At 51.2% G+C, this 21,648-nt stretch overlaps 1 protein-coding gene across 1 annotated transcript; it reads left to right on the top strand.

The window, feature by feature from the left end:
- Window positions 1–139: 139 nt before the first annotated feature.
- PPP2R5B (protein phosphatase 2 regulatory subunit B'beta) lies at window positions 140–21,373 on the top strand. Its single transcript, XM_081174141.1, has 13 exons — window positions 140–1,522; window positions 7,808–8,004; window positions 8,825–8,926; window positions 9,491–9,583; window positions 10,711–10,841; window positions 13,628–13,687; window positions 14,872–14,980; window positions 15,177–15,230; window positions 15,694–15,744; window positions 15,905–16,024; window positions 16,955–17,082; window positions 18,002–18,103; window positions 20,031–21,373. The coding sequence occupies exons 1-13, from the start codon at window positions 1,324–1,326 to the stop codon at window positions 20,176–20,178; spliced, it is 1,494 nt and encodes a 497-aa protein (XP_081030267.1). The 5' UTR covers window positions 140–1,323; the 3' UTR covers window positions 20,179–21,373.
- The last annotated feature ends 275 nt before the right edge of the window (window positions 21,374–21,648 follow it).

The raw sequence follows: 21,648 nt of genomic DNA, 5'->3' as shown, positions 1-21,648 counted from the left end.
ATCATCCCTTAAGCGGATGACGCAGGTTCTATTTTTAAGGGGCCAATGAGAGCGCTCCGGCGGGGGTCACGTGGGCCGGGAAGGTTACTTAGTGTTACAGCTTAAGCGAGGAGGAGCGCATCAAAGGAAAAGGCAGAGCGCGTGCGCGTGCGCAATAGAGGCGGAGGCAGGCTTTGGGGCTGGGTCCGACGCGAGGAGGAGGAGGGGGTACGCGCGTGCGCGCACACGCACCGTATTAGCCTGCTGCTGCTGCTGCTGCTGCTGCTGCACCGGGATTAGGTCTCAGTCTCTCTCTCGCGCGCGCTTCCTTTTCCTTGTATTGCGCGGGGGAAAGCAGCACCGGGAGCTGCCGCCGTTGCTGCTGCATTAGCAGCAGCAGAGGAGCCAAAGGCGGAGGAGGGCAGAGGAAAGAGGCAGGGGCCTGCCTTGCTTGGCAGCCGCTGCTGCTCCTGGTGACGGTGCGCCGGGGCCGCGCAATGCACCTGCCCGCACCTGCCGCCGGGTAGAGAAAACAGCCAGGCCGTGCCGGGCGCCCTCCTCCTCCTGCGAGCCAGCTGCTGCCGGGTGCCCCATGGGAGAGGGAGGAGGACGACGGCGACGACGACAAGGGGCTCTGGCAGGAGGCCGGCCCCGCCTGCTTCCTTGCCCCCAGGATGCCTCCTGCGCCGCTGCCGCCGCCGCCGCCTTCGGCCTGAACTAGGAAACAGACGGCCTCTGCATCTTCTCCAGCCCCACAGGCTGGTCCCCTGGACGTGGCGAAGAAGAGGAGCCGCTTGGCCTGGGCGCTGCCCCTCCAATCACTTGGACCCCGTGGCAGATCTTGAGGGGTACCCCCTGGGCTCAGGCTCCTGCGCCCGGATTGTGCTTGGAGCTGTTAAGGCAGGTTGCTGTGGAGGGGGGGGTGCCCCACTTTCACCTCAGCAAGGCACCAGGTTTTTTTGGGAGGTGGGCCTTTGCAACAGCTGGGAAAAGCCACCTTTGCAGCCCCAGAGGCCTCCTTGCACCACAACTTGGGGGGGAGGGGTTCGCCCTCCATGCTCCTCACTGGCATTCAGCTCCTCTTGGCCCTGAGTCGTCCAGCCATGGCAGCCAAGTAGGCCAGGAGTCACGCTGGAGGTGAGCCCCCTTGGGCTTGGACGCGCCGACGAGACCCTGAGCCAAGGACTCGGACCGCAGAAGGAGGCCCCGGCCTGTGTCATGGGGCGGCTGCTCCTGAGGCCTAAGGAGACGCCAGACGCCGTTGCTGGGTACTAAGGGCACCCTTCCTCCCCAGGGCCCTCCTGGCATAGACTCACAGCAGTGGGGGCTCGCCTGCCTGCCGACATGGAGACCAAGATCCCGCCTGCCGTGACCCCCACCAGCCCCTCCTCCCCGGGGCTGTCCCCTGTGCCGCCCCCGGACAAAGTGGACGGCTTCTCCCGCCGGTCACTCCGCCGTTCCCGCCAGAGGCGCTCCCACAGCTCCTCTCAGTTCCGGTACCAGAGCAACCAGCAGGAGCTCACGCCTCTCCCTCTGCTCAAAGGTGAGTCCCCAGAGGCCTGCCTCCACACCTGGGTCCTTCTAGCAGGGAGACCTGCCACAGAATCATTGGGTGGGAAGAAACACCCAAAGTTCATCTAGTCCAACCCCCTGCAATGTGGGAACTGCCGCCAAAGAATCCCTGACAGATGGTCAACCTATGTTTAAAAAACTCCAGTGAAGGAGAGTCTGCCATCTTCCAAGGTCCAACATCTCTTACTGTCAGCAGAGGCCTGCCATAAGCACAGGGGGTGGGTGTTAGTTGGGGGACACACCCTAGACTAGCAGTTCTCAACCTGTGGGTCCCCAGATGTTGTTGGACTACAACTCCCATCATCCCTGAGCTCTGGCCTTGATAGCTAGGGGTGATGGGAGTTGTAGTTCAACAACATCTGAGAACCCACAGGTTGAGAAAGGCTGCAAAGCCCTGTGTTGAGACTCCCTCAATCTTTGGTTTGGGGATACCGCCTCATTGCTGAGCTTTCGAGAGGTGCCATTACATCTGAACCTTTGTTTTGGTCACAAAAAATGGGGTGTGGGTATACCTATTCATTTTTATAGATTCAATACATTTTTGTCGCACTTTCCTTGCGAGGAGCTCAAGGTGCTGTGCTCAGTTATCCGCTGGCTTGTTCTATCCTCACAACAACCCTGTGGGGTAGGGTTAGGTTTGAGAGACCACAACCTGCCCAAGCTCACCCCGTGAGCTTCATGATGGAGTGGGTGCAAATTCTGGTCTGCCCCAGGTCCTGGTCCGACACTCTAACCACTACACCACACAGGCTCTTATCTTGAGCTCCAGGAGGGTAGCCCTGGTTTCCTGTTGCAGGGAAGGGCATCTTCACCTCAACGAGAGCATTGGGCTTGGCCCTGGCCAAACGCAGGCTCAGAGCTTTGTGGCAAAGCTCTCCTGTGGTCTCTCTGCTTACTTTGGAATCACAGCTTTGAGCAAGAGGCAAGCAAAGTAAAATGCAATTTGGGGAACAATATTCATCATACTTGGAGCAGTCATAAACTGCAGGTGTGTTAGGGGGGCAGGGAGTGGTGCCCATGTTCAATGTCCTCATGTGCATCATGCTCACCACCACCCTTTAGTCCCCGACCTTCTCAGAGTCGCATGGGGAAGGCGTGCAGGGAGCTTCCACTTGTGATCAGGCAAATGCAACTGGAAAGCCTTGTGGGCCATCCCCCACTTACCATAAAACCATAGAACTGTAGTGTTGGAAGGGACCACAAGGGTCATCTAGCCCAACCTACTGCAATGCAGGAATTTTTTGCCCAACGTGCATCTCAAACCCCCACAACCCTGGGATTATGAGTCTCATGCTTCAACGGAGCTAAAGGCATTTTCATTTGCATGGGGATCATTGGGGGCTGAGTGTGTGGGGTGGTGGGCACCGGAGTGTTGGGGGCATGTCTTGTGTGGCCACACAGGTGAAGTTTGCACGTTCAGGCAAATATGGCTTTCCAGCAAGGTAAGAAAGCACCTGCAGAAGGTCCCAGGTCCAGTCCCCATCTGCATCTCACAAGTAGGGAAGGTCCCCTGCTTGTAACCCCAGGCAGCTGCTGCCAATCAGCATGGATAATCCAGATGGACCCATAGTTTGACTCTGTCTAGAGCAGCTTCCTATGGACCTCTGGCTGGAGTGACGTGGCTGCTTCTTGGTGGTGAAAGCCCTTCTTCACGCAGCACATAGTCAAATTGTGGAACTCGCTCCCCCAGGAGGCAGTAATGCCCACCAACCTAGATGGCTGGGGAAATCCATGAAAGATCAGACTGTCAGTGACTGCTAGCCACGATAGCTATGCTCTGCCCTCCACAACTGGAGGAAGCAATGCTTCTGAACACTGGTTGCTGGAAGCCACAGGAGAGAGTGCTCTTGGGCTTGGATCCTACTTGCAGGTTTTCCATACGAGCCACTGTAAGAGCAGGATGCCAGACCTGGTGGGCCGTTGCACTGATTTGGCAGGCTCTACTGATGCTCCTCAGTCCTCCTTGGGTACCACTTTGCAACTGAGAGCAGCCGCCGGGAGTTGTCCTCTCTCCTGCCACTCTGGTATTGTTGGATGCAGCCAGCAGGCCAGGCCAGCATCTTCCACCCCTTCTGCATCCTCCTCCTCAGCTGGGGAGGCAACCCCAAGCATCCTGCCTTCTTCTGTAGCCATGCTCCATCAGAAGCGCACATGGAGTCCTTGTGCCACTAAGTAAGCTCCTATGGGAGAGGACCACAGCTCAGACGTGCCTATACAGGCAGAATGTTGTGGCTCTTTCAGCTAAAAGAGAAGAGTCCGCAAGTGATGGGAAATGCCCTTCTCGGCCTAAGACCCCTGAAGAGTTTCTGTCTGTCAGATACGGACAGGTGTCTAACCCGGTATTAAAGCAACTTGCTGTGTTCCCATCCTGAGGATTGCTTCTGTGTCCATGCAGAGAATTGCCCACTCAGGGGCCTACCTTTGGGGGTCTGCAGTGGCCTGATAATGGGAAGGGGGCAGAGTTCCAGGAAGTGCTGAAATTGCAGGTGTGTGTTAGAGGGGACCTTAGTCCCCATACCTTTTGGGGCAGCCTCCACCACGCCCTGTCCTCACAGGAGGGAGCCATGATTTGACTAAAAAACGGGAGGGAGTTGGTGGGTTGCAAATAAACACATAATAATGCAAATAACGCAGATTAATTTCTGTTGGTGAGCTCAGAGTGGCCTTCAGCATGGATAAAAGCAGCCGCAAAATACATTGCAAATAGGCAATTAGCTAAAATCAGCAGCGATGAAAACAGATGATGCATTAACTCAGTGGGAAACATTGTAAAATCGGGCAGAGTTTCGTTAGCCACCCTCGTTCCCCTCAAACACTGGGCCAGGCCTTACTGTTGACTTAATTGAGGTGGAGTTGCAACATCAAGAAAGGTTTCCTCTATGCCAGACTGGAGTGTCCTGCTGGCTTCTCTATTAGAGGCATCTTGGAATGAGGAAATGCCATCTTTATTTATTAATGGTATTTCTTGCCTGCTCTTAAGGTCCCATGAGCTAAAATGCAATCACAGAATAATGAATCATCAACAAACCATAAGACAACAGAAGCACAAAACATATTCAACTAATAGCACCCTTTACAGGAGAGACAACCAAAAATTCATATATTGCTTCCAAAAGTGGGAGGCAGAGCAGCCAGCCCCACCCCACCCCGTAACTGACTGCAATGGAAGCTGTTTAAACGCCCTGGGTTTGGTATCCTTCAGTTTGGTTAATTTATTGGCTTTTCGCCCTAACCTTCCTCCAGAAGGAGCCCACGTTAGTTGTACAGCATCAGATTAATACAAAATTTAAAACCACTCTGCTGCAGATGCGCTTTTACCCTGACTTTTGACACTTGAGATGCATATTTATTTATACATGTTTATTTTTAGGAACCCACCTTCTGTGATTTCATGTTGCTTTAAACTGTCCTTAAATGTTTTAATTATTGTTACGCACCCCGGGCAGGGTGAATAATTAATAGTAATCATAATAAAATGATAAGTGGGAAATGGGAGTGTCTGGCCGCATGCTGGGCCGGGGGCAGAAATGGCTCTCTTCGACTGCTCTCCATTTCCTGGCCTTGATTGCTCCTCAGTTTCAAAATACATTTTAGACTCCCTCTTCCTCCGCAGGCATAAATATTTTTTGACTTTGGAGACAAAACCAGAATAGGTTCTCAAGTCTTGGGAGATGCCCATTGCATTCGTCTAGGCAGTCCCCCCTCCAAATATTCCTGCATCCTTACTGATCCCAGAAATCAGAGCTGCTCATCATCTCTGTCTCCGGATGCGGCTGATCAGCCTTATGGCTGCCATGGTTACAGTTCCCAGGGGGATTCCCAGGGCTGCTTCTTGCCCCAAGGGGTAAGGAGAAGAGGCTGCAACAGCAGTATGGTTTGTGTGCCTGAGTCTTGCTTATTAGGGTGCTTTTATACTGCCCTTCAGAGGCACACACACACACAACTGTTACAGGACAGTTTACAGCGAAATAGTTGACTGAAACAGAATCCAGCCAATCAAAAAGAATTCATGTCAAAATACCTGCATAACTAAATATAATAGCAGCATCCTGCTTAAAACTGACTTCAGCCTTCCCAACCCTCCACCTCTAAGATCCTGATATTTTTTTGTTAAGTAACTGCTGCATTTCATCCTTGACTTCCTGCTCTCCTGGGGCGCTCTTGGTGCTTTCCAGGTGCTCATCAGTTCACCAATGCCTCGTTTCCCTGTTTTGGAAATGGTTGCTCTTGACTCCTCCTGTTGTTTTTAAATATCATCATGGGAAAAGCACCCAGTCTGGCACCTTCTGGAGTGGGCCCAGCTCCCTGTCAAGGAAAAGGCTGAGGTGGGGTCTCTAGGATGACTAGGGCAACTTGGGTGGCAGGCTTGGTTAATTTTGGAAGGCTGAGCGTTTGAGTGTGCCACTCCACTCTTGACCTCACACAGGGCTAGTGTCTTTCGGAGTTTACTGGTGCCTGCAACTGAGGAAATGGCTTATTGGTGCCACAGCCAAGGAGTTAGAGAGCAGGCATTGCTGACTCTTAACTCATTGATGGGCACAAGTGACAGGCAGCTCCGACTTGCTGAGGTGGTCGTCCCCAGAGAATGACGTGAGTTTTCTGGAAATTTTGGGATCGGAATTTTTTCCCACTGCACTAAATCACTGGAGATCTGATTTAACACGTTTGTTTTTAAGAAAAAAAATTACGCAGTGTTCATTTTCTATGCTATATAAATACAAAGCCTTTTCAGGTGCATTGGAAACAAAATGTTTAATCTAGGGAAAGAATTCAGTAAAGCACTACTTAATGCGGTTTAAACATGGTGGTGGAAACTGCACTTGGAAACTGTTTTTATTGCAGTACTTGGAAATAACTGGAGAAAAAATGAAAGGAAAAACAACCACCTTGGTTTAATGAAGAGCCATTACACAGCAGTAGACCATCTGCCTTGCATGCAGGATATCCCAAGTTCAATCCCCAGCTGCATCTCCAGGCGGGGCTGGGAATGCCCCCTGCTTATAACCCTGGGGAGTGCCTGCTAGTGTCCTGAAGCACATGGGCCCATAGTCTCACCTTGGAGAAGGCAGGTGGTTCCTATGTACTGCTGTCTGGAATTATGGGTCTTGCAAGGTTGCCACTGGGGGTCTCTGGGTTCTGGACTGGCCTTGCCACTGCTGAATGGCTGCCCGGCCAGTGTCAGGGGGATGCATCTGTCAGAGGCCACATCGGCAGGACGGCCAGGCTCCTCCTTGTGCAGATGGCAGGCGGTTCAGCCCTGTGAACCCTCCATGCTCTCTGCTCGGTGCTGGTGGCAGTGGCAAGGGTTGGGCTGGCATGGGGAGCCTTGTTTGCCCTGCACACCCAACCCCTGGTCCTGCCTGTTGCATGTTCCCTGGGCTCCAGCAAAGGTCACAACCCCGCTGATGTTCTGTCTGTGGAGCTGTGCTTTCTTCCTCCAGAGCACAATTCAAAGTGTTGACCTTTAAAGCCCTAAATGGCCTCAGTCCAGTATACCTGAAGGAGCATCTCCACCCCCATCATTCTGCCCAGACGCTGAGGGCCTTCTGGCGGTTCCCTCCCTGCGAGAAGCCAAGTTACAGGGAACCAGGCAGAGGGCCTTCTCGGTAGTGGCACCCGCCCAGTGGAACGCCCTCCCACCAGATGTCAAAGAGAAAAGCAACTACCAGACTTCTAGAAGACATCTGAAGGCAGCCCTGTTTAGGGAAGCTTTTAATGTTTAATAGATTATTGTATTTTAATATTCTGTTGGAAGCCTCCCAGAGTAGCTGGAGAAACCCAGCCAGATGGGTGGTGTATAAATAAATTATTATTATTATTATTATTATTATTATTATTATTATTATTATTATTGTTATTGTTATTGTTATTGTTATTGTTATTGTTATTGTTATTATTATTACCACCTTTTGCCAGCTCAGGTTATTTGTCCACTTGCATCTCCAGAGTTTCAGATGGGTCTCTTCTTCCCAGCCCTTCCTGGGGGTGACATGAACCCTCTGGGTGCATAACAAGTGTCTCCCCACCCTGGCCAATGGCCTTTTCCTTACAAATAATTAAAACAGAGCAAAAATGCACATAGTCTGCTTTTTCTCCACCACTAAGCAGCTGCAACTGGACCGCACCAATAGATTATGCAGAAGGGGGCTCTGATGTGTTGGAGGGTGAGACTGGCCAGCATGTTTGAGCCCCAGCACCTCTTGCGCCAGCACCTGCTGAGCCCTGTGTGTGTGTGGTCCCTTCCTCCCCCCTGCAGATGCTCCTGTCTCAGAGCTGCACGACCTCCTGTGCAAGAAGCTGCAGCAGTGCTCCGTCCTCTTCGACTTCCTCGACTGCGTCGCCGACCTGAAGGGGAAAGAGATCAAGCGGGCAGCCCTCAATGAGCTGGTGGAGTGTGTGGCCACCAACCGTGGCATCCTCATTGAGCCGCTCTACCCTGAGATCATCAAGATGGTAAGCAGGGAGAGGAGAGGGAAGAGGATGGGCTCCCCCACCACACAAACAAGCACAAGCAAGGAGGCTCAGTTGGTTGCTGGTCACTGGCAGCAGCCAGGGAGGCTGCATTGGTTGCTGGCAACAGCCAGGGAGGCTGAAGGCTAGGAATGCATTCTGTCAGCTTGAGCAAGAGACTCCTGGCACAGATTATGACACAAGGGGAGGCAAAATTACCTCCAGTGAGGGATGGATGGAACACACTCTAAATTTTTCCTGTTCCGTTTCTGCGTTTAATGTGTATGGGTTAAAACACACACACACACACACAGAGTGAAAAGTAATATTTTAAAAATAATGCCTTTCTGGACAGAAGTGCTGACTATTATACAAGCAAGTGCAGGCTATGATCTCCCTCCTTTTACTTCTCTCTGAAGTTAATAGTAGGGTGTCAGGGAAGATCTCATAACAGTGACATTGCAGCTATGGGCACTATGTTGGCAACCCCTGTGAATGATCTCATTGTCCTTTCCCTGAGATTCTTTGGGCATCTGGCTGGTCCCTGTCAAAGCCAGAAGCTTGAGGGGTGTATTTTTATAGGGGGCAGGGGTGTACCTTGCAGGGGTTTAGAACAGCTTGCTTGAAGTGGTAGCTAGTCTGTATAGCAGGCATAGGGAGACTCGGCCCTCCAGATGTTTTGGGACTACAACTCCCATCATCCCTGACCACTGGTCCTGTTAGCTAGGGATGATGGGAGCTGTAGTCCCAAAACATCTGGAGGGCCGAGTCTGCCTATGCCGGCTGTATAACTTGGCTGATTTCTTCTCTCCTCTCTCTACAGATCTCGGTCAACATTTTCCGGACGCTTCCGCCCAGCGAGAACCCTGAGTTTGACCCCGAAGAGGATGAGCCCAACCTAGAACCCTCGTGGCCACATCTCCAGGTAGGACTCCTCCGTGGGGCTGCCTCGTGTGGGCATGTGTCATTTTGCCTGCATGGCAGAAAAGTAGTGGGTGCCGTCTTAGCCACCTCCACCCCTGGCTTGCTGGTGGATGCCTTAAACCAGTGGTTCCCAAAGTGGGTGGTGGGTTAACTTGCAATGGCGAGCGGTGGGGGGGGACGCTAAGAGTCAAGAGAGCAGCGGGGGGGGGGGCGTGTGCTGGAAGTGTAAATGACTATCTGAAAAGCTGATATCACCAGATTGAGGTTTTTGTTGAATTAATTAAACTAAAATAGTTTTAATTGGGTTTAACAAATGTGCAATTAATTGTGACTGTGGCTGCCTTTAATTTTATTGTGCTATTATCTTTCTTTGTGGGTTGTGAAAACTGCTATTCTGAAAAATACATTTGATAGGGTAAGGGGGCACCAGGAATAAGTTTATGAAACAAAAGGAAAGGTGGCCTAAATTTTGTGGGAACAAAAGTGCCTTGGGGGCAGGTGGGGGTGCGGAATTGGAAGAATTTGTGGTGGTTATTAATGGCTCCACCTCTCTACCTCTTCCCAGCTTGTGTATGAATTTTTCCTCCGGTTCCTCGAGAGCCCAGACTTCCAACCTTCAGTCGCCAAGCGTTACATAGACCAGAAATTTGTATTGCTGGTGAGTGAGAAGGAGCAAGAAGGCTGAGCAAGGGAATGTGTGTGTGTGTGTGTGTGTGTGTGTGTGTGTGTGTGTGTGTGTTGTGTCTGTGCCTGGGGCAGCAAAGCCAGGTTACTGGGCATCGAGTGCGAGTCCTCTTCGCAAGTGGGTCACAAGCCATGCTCCTTCTGCAGTGACTCTGTTGTGGTACTGCAGAGAAATGAGGCTGTTTCAACTTCCAACCTCCTGGGGAAAACTTTTCTATTCCATCAAACTTATGCGAGCAATTGAGAATGCATCTTTTTGTAATGGCTGATGGTCTCTGATTCTAAAGCTTTTTTTGTGTGTTTGCGTGTTAATTATATACAGACATCCTTGTCATAAACTTCTTTGACATTTTTTAAATCCGGCAGCAACACATAAATATTTTTAGGCATAAATAAATAAGACATGGCCAGGAAGGAGCTGGATGCCCTCCTTGGAAACTGGAGCCCAAATAATAATAATACAGTGGTACCTCAGGTTACAGACTCTGCTAACCCAGAAATAGTACCTCGGGTTAAGAACTTTGCTTCAGGATGAGAACAGAAATCGGTCTCTGGTGGCGCGGCAGCAGCAGGAAGCCCCATTAGCTAAAGTGGTGCTTCAGGTTAAGAACAGTTTCAGGTTAAGAATAGACCCCCGGAATGAATTAACTATTTAACCCAAGGTACCACTGTAATAATAATTTATTTATATGCCACCCATCTGACCGGTTTGCCCTAGCCATTCTGGGCAGCTCCCAACAAGAAAATAGTGAAATCACAATACAAGCTTGGCTGCCCTCTGGGGCACCTGGTTGGCCACTGTGAGAACAGGCTGCTGTGCCAGGACCCCCTTTGGACTAATCTTAGGCTGTGCACATGACTCTGCTTGCAGAAGGCAGCAAGCTAAGTCACCGGCATCTCCCAGTCGTGCTGGAAGCTTGGAGAGCCTCTGCCTGGTGTTCAGTAGAAGGCCCAGGAAACTCTCCAGGAGTTTCACGGGGGACGTTCCAGGCTCATTTGCTCTGACTCCTGCTTGGCAGGGGGTTGGACTCGATGGCCCTTGTGGTCTCTTCCAACTCTATGATTCTATGATTCCTCCTCTCCCCTCTCCCTTTCCTTCAGCTACTGGAGCTTTTCGACAGCGAGGACCCTCGGGAGCGCGAGTACCTCAAGACCATCCTCCACCGTGTCTATGGCAAGTTCCTGGGCCTGCGTGCCTACATCCGAAAGCAGTGCAACAACATTTTCTTGCGGTGAGTTCCTCTTTTCTCTGCTCCACCCCAGGGTTGCTCTGCATCCTGGCCTCCTGCAGCACGGGCTTCTCTCCCCAACACTCTGCCCACCCAGTGTGGTCAGAAGCAGTTGCTCAGGTCTCGCTGCCAGCCTCTTTTCTGGCCAAGGAGGGGATTTGCAGGTGGCCTGCATCCGAACGTTGGAAGGTTCGGAACATGTAAAAGAAAGTATCTTCTCCCTAAATCCCCTTTGACACATAAAGTACAGGATAAGGATAACTGTGACTTTAAAGATGAATGAGAACCTTTTACAAAGTACCATACTATAAGATGCACCAGACCACAAGGCGCACCTGGTTTTTGGAGGAGGAAAACAAGAAAAAAATTATTCTGAATCTCAGAAGCCAGAACAGCAAGAGGGATTGCTGCGCAGTGAAAGCAGCAATCCCTCTTGCTGTTCTGGCTTCTGGAATATCTGCGCAGCCTGCATTCGCTCCATGAGACACACACACATTTCCCCTTACTTTTTAGGAGGGAAAAAGTGAGTCTTATAGAGCAAAGAATACGGTACTTAAAGAAACAACAACGTGAACTGGACTCCTTGGCAGATTTTGAATAAAAAAGAAGAAGAAGAAGAGTTTAGATTTGATATCCCACCTTTCACTCCCCTTCAGGAGTCTCCTTTCCCTTCCTCCCCCACAACAAACACTCTGTGAGGTGAGTGGGGCTGAGAGACTTCAGAGAAGTGTGACTGGCCCAAGGTCACCCAGCAGCTGCATGTGGAGGAGTGGAGACGCAAACCTGGTTCCCCAGATTACGAGACTACCGCTCTTAACCACTACACCACACTGGCTCTCAAAACACTCACAAACTTTCTATTGACAATAACCAGTCAGATAAATTAAGGATTTATACAGTTTTGTAACATGCAGAGAATAGCATTTGTAGAGAAACCAGAGATTGGAGCTGAGGGAAGTCGGGGGGGGAATGGGGGGGTCCAGGATATGTATTAAGATAATATGTTTTGTTTAAATTCTTAATAAAAAATACTTTAAAAAAAAGAAAGTATCTTCTCCACACAGCCCAAAGTTAAACTGTGGAACTCCCTCCCACAGGAAGCATTAGCCTAGGCCCTAGACGACTTTAAAAGAGGATTGGGACAGATTCATGTAGAATCATAGAGTTGGAAGGAACCTCAAGCGTCCTCTAGCCCAACTCCCTCCAAGGCAGGAATATTTTGCCCAGTGTGGGGCTCGAACCCACGACCCTGAGGTCAAGAGTCTGGTGCTCTACCAACTGAGCTAACAAGGGCTACCAGTCATGATGTCTCTGCTGTGCCTCCACAGTCGGAGGCAATAATGCTTCTCAGTACCAGGTGCCAGAAACCACAGGAGGAGAGAATCTGGCTTGCAGGATTCCCTTGGGTGGCCACTGTGAGAACAAAATGCTGGACTAGATGGGCCACTGGCCTGATCCAGCAAGCCCTTAAGTTCTTACCCATGTGGTGAGAGCCCATTCAGGGGGATAATGTAGCCTGCTGTCCACTAGAGGGCAGGATGACCTTGTCCTGTGTTCTCCCTTCATTTCCTAGCTGGGGACTCCCTCACTTTTCACGCTAGCAGATAAAGAAAAGAAGTATGTTCTGGGTGGTGCAGGAGCTGCCAGACCCAAGGGATGAGGAACCCATAGCCGTTCAGATGTTGTTGGACACCCAACTCCCAGCAGCCAGTATGGCCAATGGGTGGGAGTTGTAGTCTAGCAACACACAGTCGATAGAGCACAAGACTCTTAATCTCAGGAGCCCCACGTTGGGCAAAAAGATTTCCTGCATTGCAGGGGGTTGGACTAGATGACTCTTGGGGTCCCTTCCAGCTCTTCAATTCTAGAATTCTGTGGTAGGAGAGGCTCACTCTGGTCTGGTGCCCTGAATACCCTTCCTGGGGGCCAACTTGACATCACAGCACCCTTATAATATAATAATAATCATTTATTATTTATACCCTGCCCATCTGGCTGGGCCTCCCCAGCCACTCTGGGTGGCTTCGAACTGAATATTAAAAACACAATACAGCATCAGACATTAAAAACTTCCCTAAACAGGCCTGCCTTCAGTTGTCTTTTAAAAGTAAAATAGTTGTTTATTGCCTTGACATCTGCTGGAAGGGCGTTTTCTGGCTGGGCTAGGAAAGAAGAGGATCCACGCAGAAAGTGGCAGTGGAATTCTGCCTTGTGGTGCTGCGATGATGTGATGTGTTGCTGTTGTTTGTTTATATGCCGCCTTTCAGCCGAAAAGGCTTCTGAGCCAGCTCACAAGAATAAACTGACAACAGTATACAGGCAGATACAAATGCAAAGCATTTCAACTATATTAAAAACCCAACATGACTCTGTTCCTGACAGAAAAGCCAGGAACAGTCCCTGCAAAAAGAATGTTAAGAGAAGAAAGCCCGTAATGGTGCGGTGGTTAGAGTGTTGGACTCTGGGAGAGATTTGGGTTCGAATCCCCACTCAGGCATTGCGAAGCTCACTGGGTGACCTTGGGCCAGTTGCTCACTCTCAGCCCTGGCCTACTTCACAGGGCTGTTGTGGGGAATTAAAGAGCAAAGGAGGAACCACGTGAGCCGCCTTGAACTCCTTGGAGTGAAAGCTGGGATGTAAAAGCAATAAATAAAAACGAAGAATACTTCAGCAGCCTCTTTGCCTTACAATGGTCCCAGGCGGGGTGGGTGGGGTGGGGCAAGGCTGGTGGAAAAGCTGGTGGCCGTGATGATGATGTGATCCCTAACTCTCCTCTGTCCCACCCCCAGGTTTATCTACGAGACGGAGCATTTCAACGGCGTGGCGGAGCTCCTTGAGATCCTGGGAAGGTAAGCACCTTAGGACATGGAGGACGGGCGTCAGCCGGAGCTGCACCTTCCTGCCTCTGTTGAATATTGAGGGGCCTCTTTCCTTCCCTCCTCTCCCCTTCAGTTTCCGCCATGCACCAGCTGGGCTCCTTCCTGGCTGTTGCTGCTTCTGCTGCTGTGGGCGGAGCAAAAGGGCAAGACGCTGAGTCATCGGAAGCTCAGCCATGTGCTCCGTCACCCACGACTCGGGAGTCTGGGTTGCATGACAATACAGTCCACGAGATGCCACAAGCTCACGCTGTTTTTATTTTGCCACATTCTGAGATTTAAATGTTCTTGTTTGATCCACTTCACCTTCATCGCACTGGTGACCATTTCCTTTCCCAAATACGTAGAAGTATTTGTTAAACGACAACAATGCTTAGGCTGTATTCGTATTCTGTGGGTGCTGTACAATACTCTTCCTTTGGCATCGTCTCCTGCCTCTTTCTTACTTCCCCCTCTATAATTTTTCCCTTCGCTTATAATTAAAAAATATATAATAAATTAAAAGGAAGGGTGAGATGTCAGAATTTTAACAAATTTAAATTACATTTCCTGTAAAGTCCAGGGAATTTTTGGGGGGATGGATGGAGAGGCATAGGAACTGTAGTGCTGGTTTCTTCTCTCCCACCAACCTTCCCTGCCAGCAATCAGGTGTTGAAGATGGGAGTTGAGGGCTCCTCTTTCTCAGAACTACTCAGGAGAAAAGGCAGGGGTGTCCCTTCCTCTGTTTGGGGGACGGCAGCATTCCCAACCACTCCCTCCCCCAGTTTTCTTTTTATTTGTTTATTTTGCTGCAAAAAATGTATATGCCGCTTTATCACAAAAACTTCAAAGCGGCTTGCGAAAAGAAAAAGAAAAAAAAACAATTACCGAAAACAATTAAAACATCCCAAAGATTTAAAGCCAGCAATAAACTAAAAACACACATCAGCATTCTGCATATCTGGGCAGGCTTGTCTAACCAGAAATGTTTTCGGCAGGCGCCAAAGACTGTGCAGCGAAGGTGCCTGCCCGATGTCGCCATCAATAGGCAGGGAGTTCCGAAGTTGTAGGTGCCCCCACACTAAAGAGATTGATTTCTTGCAGTTGCGGAACGGGTGTCGCACGGCACCGGCTTTGATGCCTCCCACTGTGTTTCCTCCCTCCCCTCCCCTCCCCAGTATAATCAACGGGTTTGCTTTGCCCCTGAAGACGGAGCACAAGCAGTTCCTGGTCCGGGTCCTCATCCCGCTGCACTCGGTGAAGTCCCTCTCCATCTTCCATGCCCAGGTGAGCCTCTCTCTGCAGGGAACCCCTGCCTCCCTTGATGGCCAAAGGGGCCTCTGCTGTCAGGTGGGATGGGAGGGTGGGGACGATCTGTAGTGGAGTGATGCCTGGGACTCTGGTGGGGGTTGTGGGGAGGGGGTGCGCCTGGGTGTCCCCGGGCTCTAACCTCTGACCCTTGACCCCGCTTTGTCTCCTGCAGCTGGCTTACTGTGTGGTCCAGTTCCTGGAGAAAGATGCAACGCTGACCGAGCATGTGAGTCAGGATTTGGTCATGTGGGGTGCTGGTAGTGGGGGGCAGCAGAGCAGCAGGTGGCGGGGTGGGGGGGTGGGGAGAAAACCCAAGTCCCATGGGCAACAGTTAAGGGAGTACCAAACAAAAATAATACAGTGGTACCTTGGGTTACATACGCTTCAGGTTACATACGCTTCAAGTTACAGACTCCGCTAACCCAGAAATAGTGCTTCAGGTTAAGAACTTTGCTTCAGGATGAGAACAGAAATTGTGCTCCAGCGGTACGACAGCAGCAGGAGGCCCCATTAGCTAAAGTGGTGCTTCAGGTTAAGAACAGTTTCAGGTTAAGTATGGACCTCCGGAACGAATTAAGTACTTAACCCGAGGTACTACTGTATTATGATGATGATGATGATGATGATGCCAGTGCCAGGATGTGTGTCTTAACATTTCCACCTTTTGACCTCTCTCCTCACCTTCCCAGGTGATACGTGGCCTTCTGAAGTACTGGCCGAAGACCTGCACCCAGAAGGAGGTACAGAAGGGTCAAGTGGGGACAAGGGTGGGAGTGGAGGCAGATGGGGGAAGCCTTGGTGCTGTTGCCCCATCTTGCCCCAGTGGCACCTCCAGTGCCTGCATCCCAGCCTAATCCCAACATATTCTGCTCACCTTTCCCTGCTCGTCTGTCCACCCAGGTGATGTTCCTGGGAGAAATCGAGGAGATTCTGGATGTCATTGAGCCCTCTCAGTTTGTGAAGATCCAGGAGCCCCTCTTCAAGCAAGTGGCTCGGTGTATTGCCAGCCCCCACTTCCAGGTGCTCTTGGGGCAGCAGCAGGGGGGTGGGGTGAAGGGTGGGGAGGTGGGGCCAGAGCTCATTTAGCTGGGGGGGGGGGTTTCACTATTTTTGAGATGGTGGGAGGGCACACTGATACCTCTCTTCCATGAAATTGTCCAATCCTCTTTTTTAAGGCTATCCAACTTTGGTACTTCCTCCTGCAGGAGTGAGTTCCACAGTTTAACTTTGTACTGCATGAAAGACAACGACCTTTTATCTGAGTCTTCCGACATCCAATTTCCATTTCCTCCCACTTCTAGTTTGTTTGCCGCCTTTCTAAAGGCAGTTTACAAGCTGAAGAAACAACAAACTATACAGCAGAGATCACGCACCTTGTAACAACCTGATCCAATACCAAAAACAAAATCACAATAAAAACGTGCTTTGTTCTTATTTAAGCTGTTTATTTTAAAGCTAACATTCAGTAATCCATTAGAATATAATGGCGCATAATAAAATTAAATACCGGTAAATAATAATTAAGCATAAATTCACTCTTTAACAATTACAGTGAAAAATAACCAAACTATAATCCATAAAAATAATGTGCATAAGATACCACGATACATACGAAACCATGCAAAAGGATCAAATTGGGAAACAAAGACATGCAGCTTATACTATTACTGGATGTCCACCAGTTCTAGTGTTCTGAGCAAGGAATAGAAACATTTCTTCATTCACTTTCTGGGTGTGACATACTTACTGCATGAAACAGCTTGGAAGAAACTTTGAATTTTTGTACATAGGGGGGCACTTTATTTGAGGAGAGCCTGCTGGAGCTCTCACCTCTTGCGGTTTCCAGCAACTTGCATTCAGGAGCATTGCTGCCTTTGACCATGGAGGCAGAGAGTAGCCATTTTGGCTAGTAGTAGCCTTCCTCCCCTCTGAGCCCTCCTCTCGCTCCAGGTTGCAGAGCGGGCTCTGTATTTCTGGAACAACGAATACATCCTGAGCCTGGTTGAGGACAACTGCCACACGGTGCTGCCCACCATTTTCGGCACCCTCTATCGCGTCTCCAAGGAGCACTGGAACCCGTAAGTGGCTGCCTGGGTTGGGGTGCCTGCAGGACCCCTGGGGTGGAGGTGGGCTAGTCCTGCAGTGTCCCTCTGTCCCCAGTCACCAGCAAAGCCTCATTGCTCCCATTGCCCAACTTTGGGGAAAGGCCACAGATTTATATCCTGCCCTGTATCACTTTTATTTATTTATTGCTCTTATCTTTGGCGCTGTGGGTTAAACCACAGAGCCTAGGACTTGCTGATCAGAAAGTTGGCGGTTCGAATCCCCGCGACGGGGTGAACTCCCGTTGCTCGGTCCCTGCTCCTGCCAACCTACCAGTTCGAAAGCATGTCAAAGTGCAAGTAGATAAATAGGTACTGCTCCAGCGGGAAGGTAAACGGTGTTTCCGTGCGCTGCTCTGGTTCGCCAGAAGTGGCTTAGTCATGCTGGCCACATGACCCGGAAGCTGTACGCCGGCTCCCTCAGCCAATAAAATGAGATGAGCGCTGCAACCCCAGAGTCGGCCACGACTGGACCTAATGGTCAGGGGTCCCTTTATCTTTATCTTTTGCTCTGAAGAGCTAAAAGTGGCAGACATGGTTATTCCCACCTCGTTTAATCCCCTACTACAACCTTGTGAGGTAGGTTAGGCTACCTGAGAGGCACTGACGGAGCTCAAGGTCACCCAGTGAGCTTCATGGCTGAGTGGGGATTTGAACCCCGGTCTCTCCCAGGCCCTAGTCTTAGGCTCTAACCACTCCACCGCACTGTCTCTCTTTAAGTGTAAGGCTGGGCTACAACTTTCAGGGCCTCAGTAAGCAGAAGGGAACCCACTTTTAGGTTGAAAGATATCCCGCTGTTGACTGATGAGGTGGGGCTGGAGGTGGCTTAGCAGTCCTGGGGTGTAACATCTAGATTTCTCTCCCCCCCCCCCGGCACTGCCACCCTCTTATCCAGGACCATTGTTTCTCTGGTCTACAATGTCCTCAAGACCTTTATGGAGATGAATGGGAAACTATTTGACGAACTTACGGCCTCCTACAAGGTGGAAAAACAGCAGTAAGTGTCTACGTGGCAGACGAGGGAGAGAAATTGCAAGTCTGGGCAGCTTCTCCTGTTTATTTATGAATATTCATTGGGAGCATTTACACAGTGGTGCCTCCCAAGACGAAATTAATTCGTTCCGCAAGTTTTTTCTTCTTGCGAGTTTTTCGTCTTGCGAAGCACGGTTTCCCATAGGAATGCATTGAAAATCAATCAATGCGTTCCTATGGAGACCGTCCGGGGACAGAGGAGAAGCGCCGCTATGTCCCCTCTTTTGAAGCAAGGGGCGGAGAGGAGAAGATCGCTTCTCCCCGCCGCCTCTTGCTTCAAAAGAGGTCCGGGGACAGCGGGGAAGACGCGCTGCGCTTCCCGCTGTCCCCGGACCTGGGGCTGCGGGGAGAAGATCGCTTCTCCTCGTCGCCCCTTGCTTCAAAAGAGGTCCGGGGACAGCGGGGAAGACGCGCTGCGCTTCCCGCTGTCCCCGGAGCTTGCGGGGCAAGCTTCGTTTTGCGAAGCAAGCCCATAGGGAAATTCGTCTTGCAAGGCAACTCGAAAACGAAAAAACCTTTCGTTTTGCGAGTTTTTTGTCTCGCGAGGCGTTCGTCTTGCGGGGCACCACTGTACCCTGCTGGCTTGGGCTGATGGGATTTGAGAGTCTAGCACCATCCGCAGGGCCCCCACAGGTTCTCGATCTTCTCTGCATCTTTCTCAGCAGCACATGTGAAAGCAGAGTATATATAGGGTTCTTCGCAGACCGCCAGCTTAGCATGAGTCAGCGGCGTGATGCAGCAGCAAAAAAAGCGAATGCAATTCTAGGCTGCATCAACAAAAGTATAGTGTCCAGATCAAGGGAAGTAACAGTCTTGCTCTGTTCTACCTTGGTCAAACCACACCTGGAATACAGTGTCCCATTCTGGGCACCCCTGTTTAAGAAGAATATTGTCAAGCTGGAGTAAGGGCCGGTGGAGTGGCCAAGATGATCAAGGGTCTGGAAACCAAGACTTGTGAGGAACAGTTGAGGGAGCTGGGTGTGTTTAGTCTGGAGAAGAGGAGGTTGAGAGGGGATAGGCTGGCTGAAGAGCTGCCACAGGGAAGATGGAGCAAACTTGCTTTCTGCGACTCCAGAGCGGAGGACCCAAATCAGTGGATACGAATGACAAGGCAGGAGATTCTGACTAACCATTAAAGGATGAATTTCTGAGGGGAAGAGCTGTTTGACAGTGGAAAGAAGGTGGTGGACTCCCCTTCACTGGAGGGTTTCCAGCAGAGGTTGGATGGCCGTCGGTCAGGGATTCTGAGATGCTTGCATTGCAGGGGGTTGGACTAGATGACCCTTAGGGGTCCCTTCCAACTGTGTCTGGTGTTTTATTGTATTTTTAATATTTTGTTGGAAGCCGCCCAGAGTGGCTGGGGAAACCCAGCCAGATGGGTGGGGTATAAATAACAAATTATTATTATGTGTACAATTCTACGATTCTCCATTTTCAAACCGTGGAGGCAGAGCATAGCCGTTGTGGCTAGCCATTGGTAGCCTTCTCCAAAAATTTGTCCAGTCCTCTTTTTAAAGACATCTAGCTTGGTTGCCCTCAACTGCCTCCTGTGGGAGTGAGTTCCACAGTTTACTTTGTGAAGGAAGCATATTCTTTTTTCTGTCCTGAATACAAAGCCAAAAAGAACCGTTCTGCCTTAAAAAAACCCAACAAGCTGCAGTTATGGAAAATACAAAGAAACCTTATGGGAATTCGAATACAGACCCCAAATTACAAGACTCTCTTGGCTCACTCTGAACGCCGACCCTTGGAGGACGGCATGCCGTATCATAGAACTTTATAGAGTTGGAAGGGGGTACCCCAAAGGTCATCTACTCCAGCCCCCCATGATTCAGGAACTGCAACTATTTGCATCCTTCGCTGCATCTCTCATTAAATTTCTCTACTCCCAGGGAACTGAAGAAGGCGAAGGAGCGGCAGGAGCTCTGGAGGCAGCTGGACGAGCTGCAGTTGCGGAAGCTGCAAGGACTGGAAGAGGCCAAGATGAACCGCCTAAACCTGCAGCACTCCCTGGCTGTGCAGAGCGGAGGGGCCAGCTAGGAGCCCCCCTCCCTCCCCTGGAGCCCCCCACCCCCTGCCCTCCCCACCCACCCACCCACTGTGGCTTGTGGGAGCCGCCCACCCGGGTGCAGGGCCCGTCCCAGAGAGCCGGACGCTCCCTACCTGCCCCCAGCCAGCCTGTGCCAAACCAGAGCTCCTGCCTTTCGCTCCTCTGGGGGGGGCCTGGCCCCCACCCACTCACCCACCCACCCACCCACCCAGGGGGGTGACCACGGAGGAGGCCCATTTGCTGTGGCTGTGAAGCAAAATGGTCTGAGTGCATGGCTATGTTTGCTGGGTGTGGGCAGAAGGAGGCATCGGAGGGGCTCCCCTGCTGGGCTTGTTTTGGGGAGGGGGGAGAATGGTGGTGAGGGGGGGGGTCTTAAGAGCTGTGAGGCCAGAGTTTGGGGTGGGGATCTGGTGGGTGGTACCCAAAGCAAGATTAAGCAATAGGCCTCTTGATCCAAAGCTGCCCTCCCCATAGCGGTGGGGCTTTCTGTTTCGGAAGAGTGGGGAACACAAAACAATGGGGGGGGGCATCCTGGTTTTTTGGAGAGGGGCTCCCTGGCTCCCTGGGGAGCATAGGGGTGAAGGAGGGAGGTTCCCCTCTATCTCTAAGGACCTTGTTCACCAAGGCCTAGTCTGGTGGTTTCAAGCCCTAAACTGCTGCCCCCCTCCCCAAGTGGAAGAGCCGCAACATTCCTTCTCCCCCCCCCCCCGTTCTGTCTCCCCACCCCCATTGGCTCAGCCAGAAACAGAGCAGGGTTTCGGGGAGGAAGGGTGGAAGAGGACTTTCCAGAAAAACAGAAATGGCACGGCTGAGGAGGGAGTTGTATGTGTGCAGATCTGGGCCTATGCATGCTCTCATGGGACGCCGCAGTGGGGGGAGCGCACTGGGGTTCTTCCCTCTGGGTTTAGGGCTGTGGGGGGGGGCTGGCAGCAGCTTTCCCCCTTCAGCAGTTTATTGGGGGGGACGGTGGGGAGTTTGGTGCGTGTCCCCCTGGAAGAGATTCCTCGCCTCTGGGGCTTTTATAGTTTTCACACTTTTGCATTCTTGGGTGGTCAGGAGTGTGTGGGGGGGGGAGGGAGAGAGAGAGAGACTCAGGTGCACTTTGCTTAGATTCTCACAGCCCCCTACCCCCCCCCCAAAGATGGAGCGTAGCTCTAACACGTTCCCCCGTTCAGCTCCCTATTTCCACCAATTAGAAGGGGAGGGAGGGGGCGATCTTGACGGGAGAAGAGTGTTCAAACTCCTGCACTTTAGAAGGGCTGGTTGTTGCACAGGTGGAAAGCAGGGATGCCTCTGATTATGGGGGGTGGGGGTGGGTAGGAAATGCTTGCTGGGAAATTGAGTTGGGGGGGCATTGAGGGTCAGGACATTTCAAGGGTAAGCAGACAAGTATGTACCACCTCTGCAGAAGGCGGTGGCTGCAATCTCGTTCCTTCTCTCTCAGGTCTTGCGGCGGGTAG

Source organism: Podarcis bocagei (assembly GCF_964188305.1).
Source record: "Podarcis bocagei genome assembly, chromosome: 16".
Classification (NCBI taxonomy): Eukaryota; Metazoa; Chordata; class Lepidosauria; order Squamata; family Lacertidae; genus Podarcis; species Podarcis bocagei.
The sequence above is the reverse complement of the archived record's forward strand: the minus strand, read 5'-3'. Positions and strand labels throughout refer to the sequence as shown.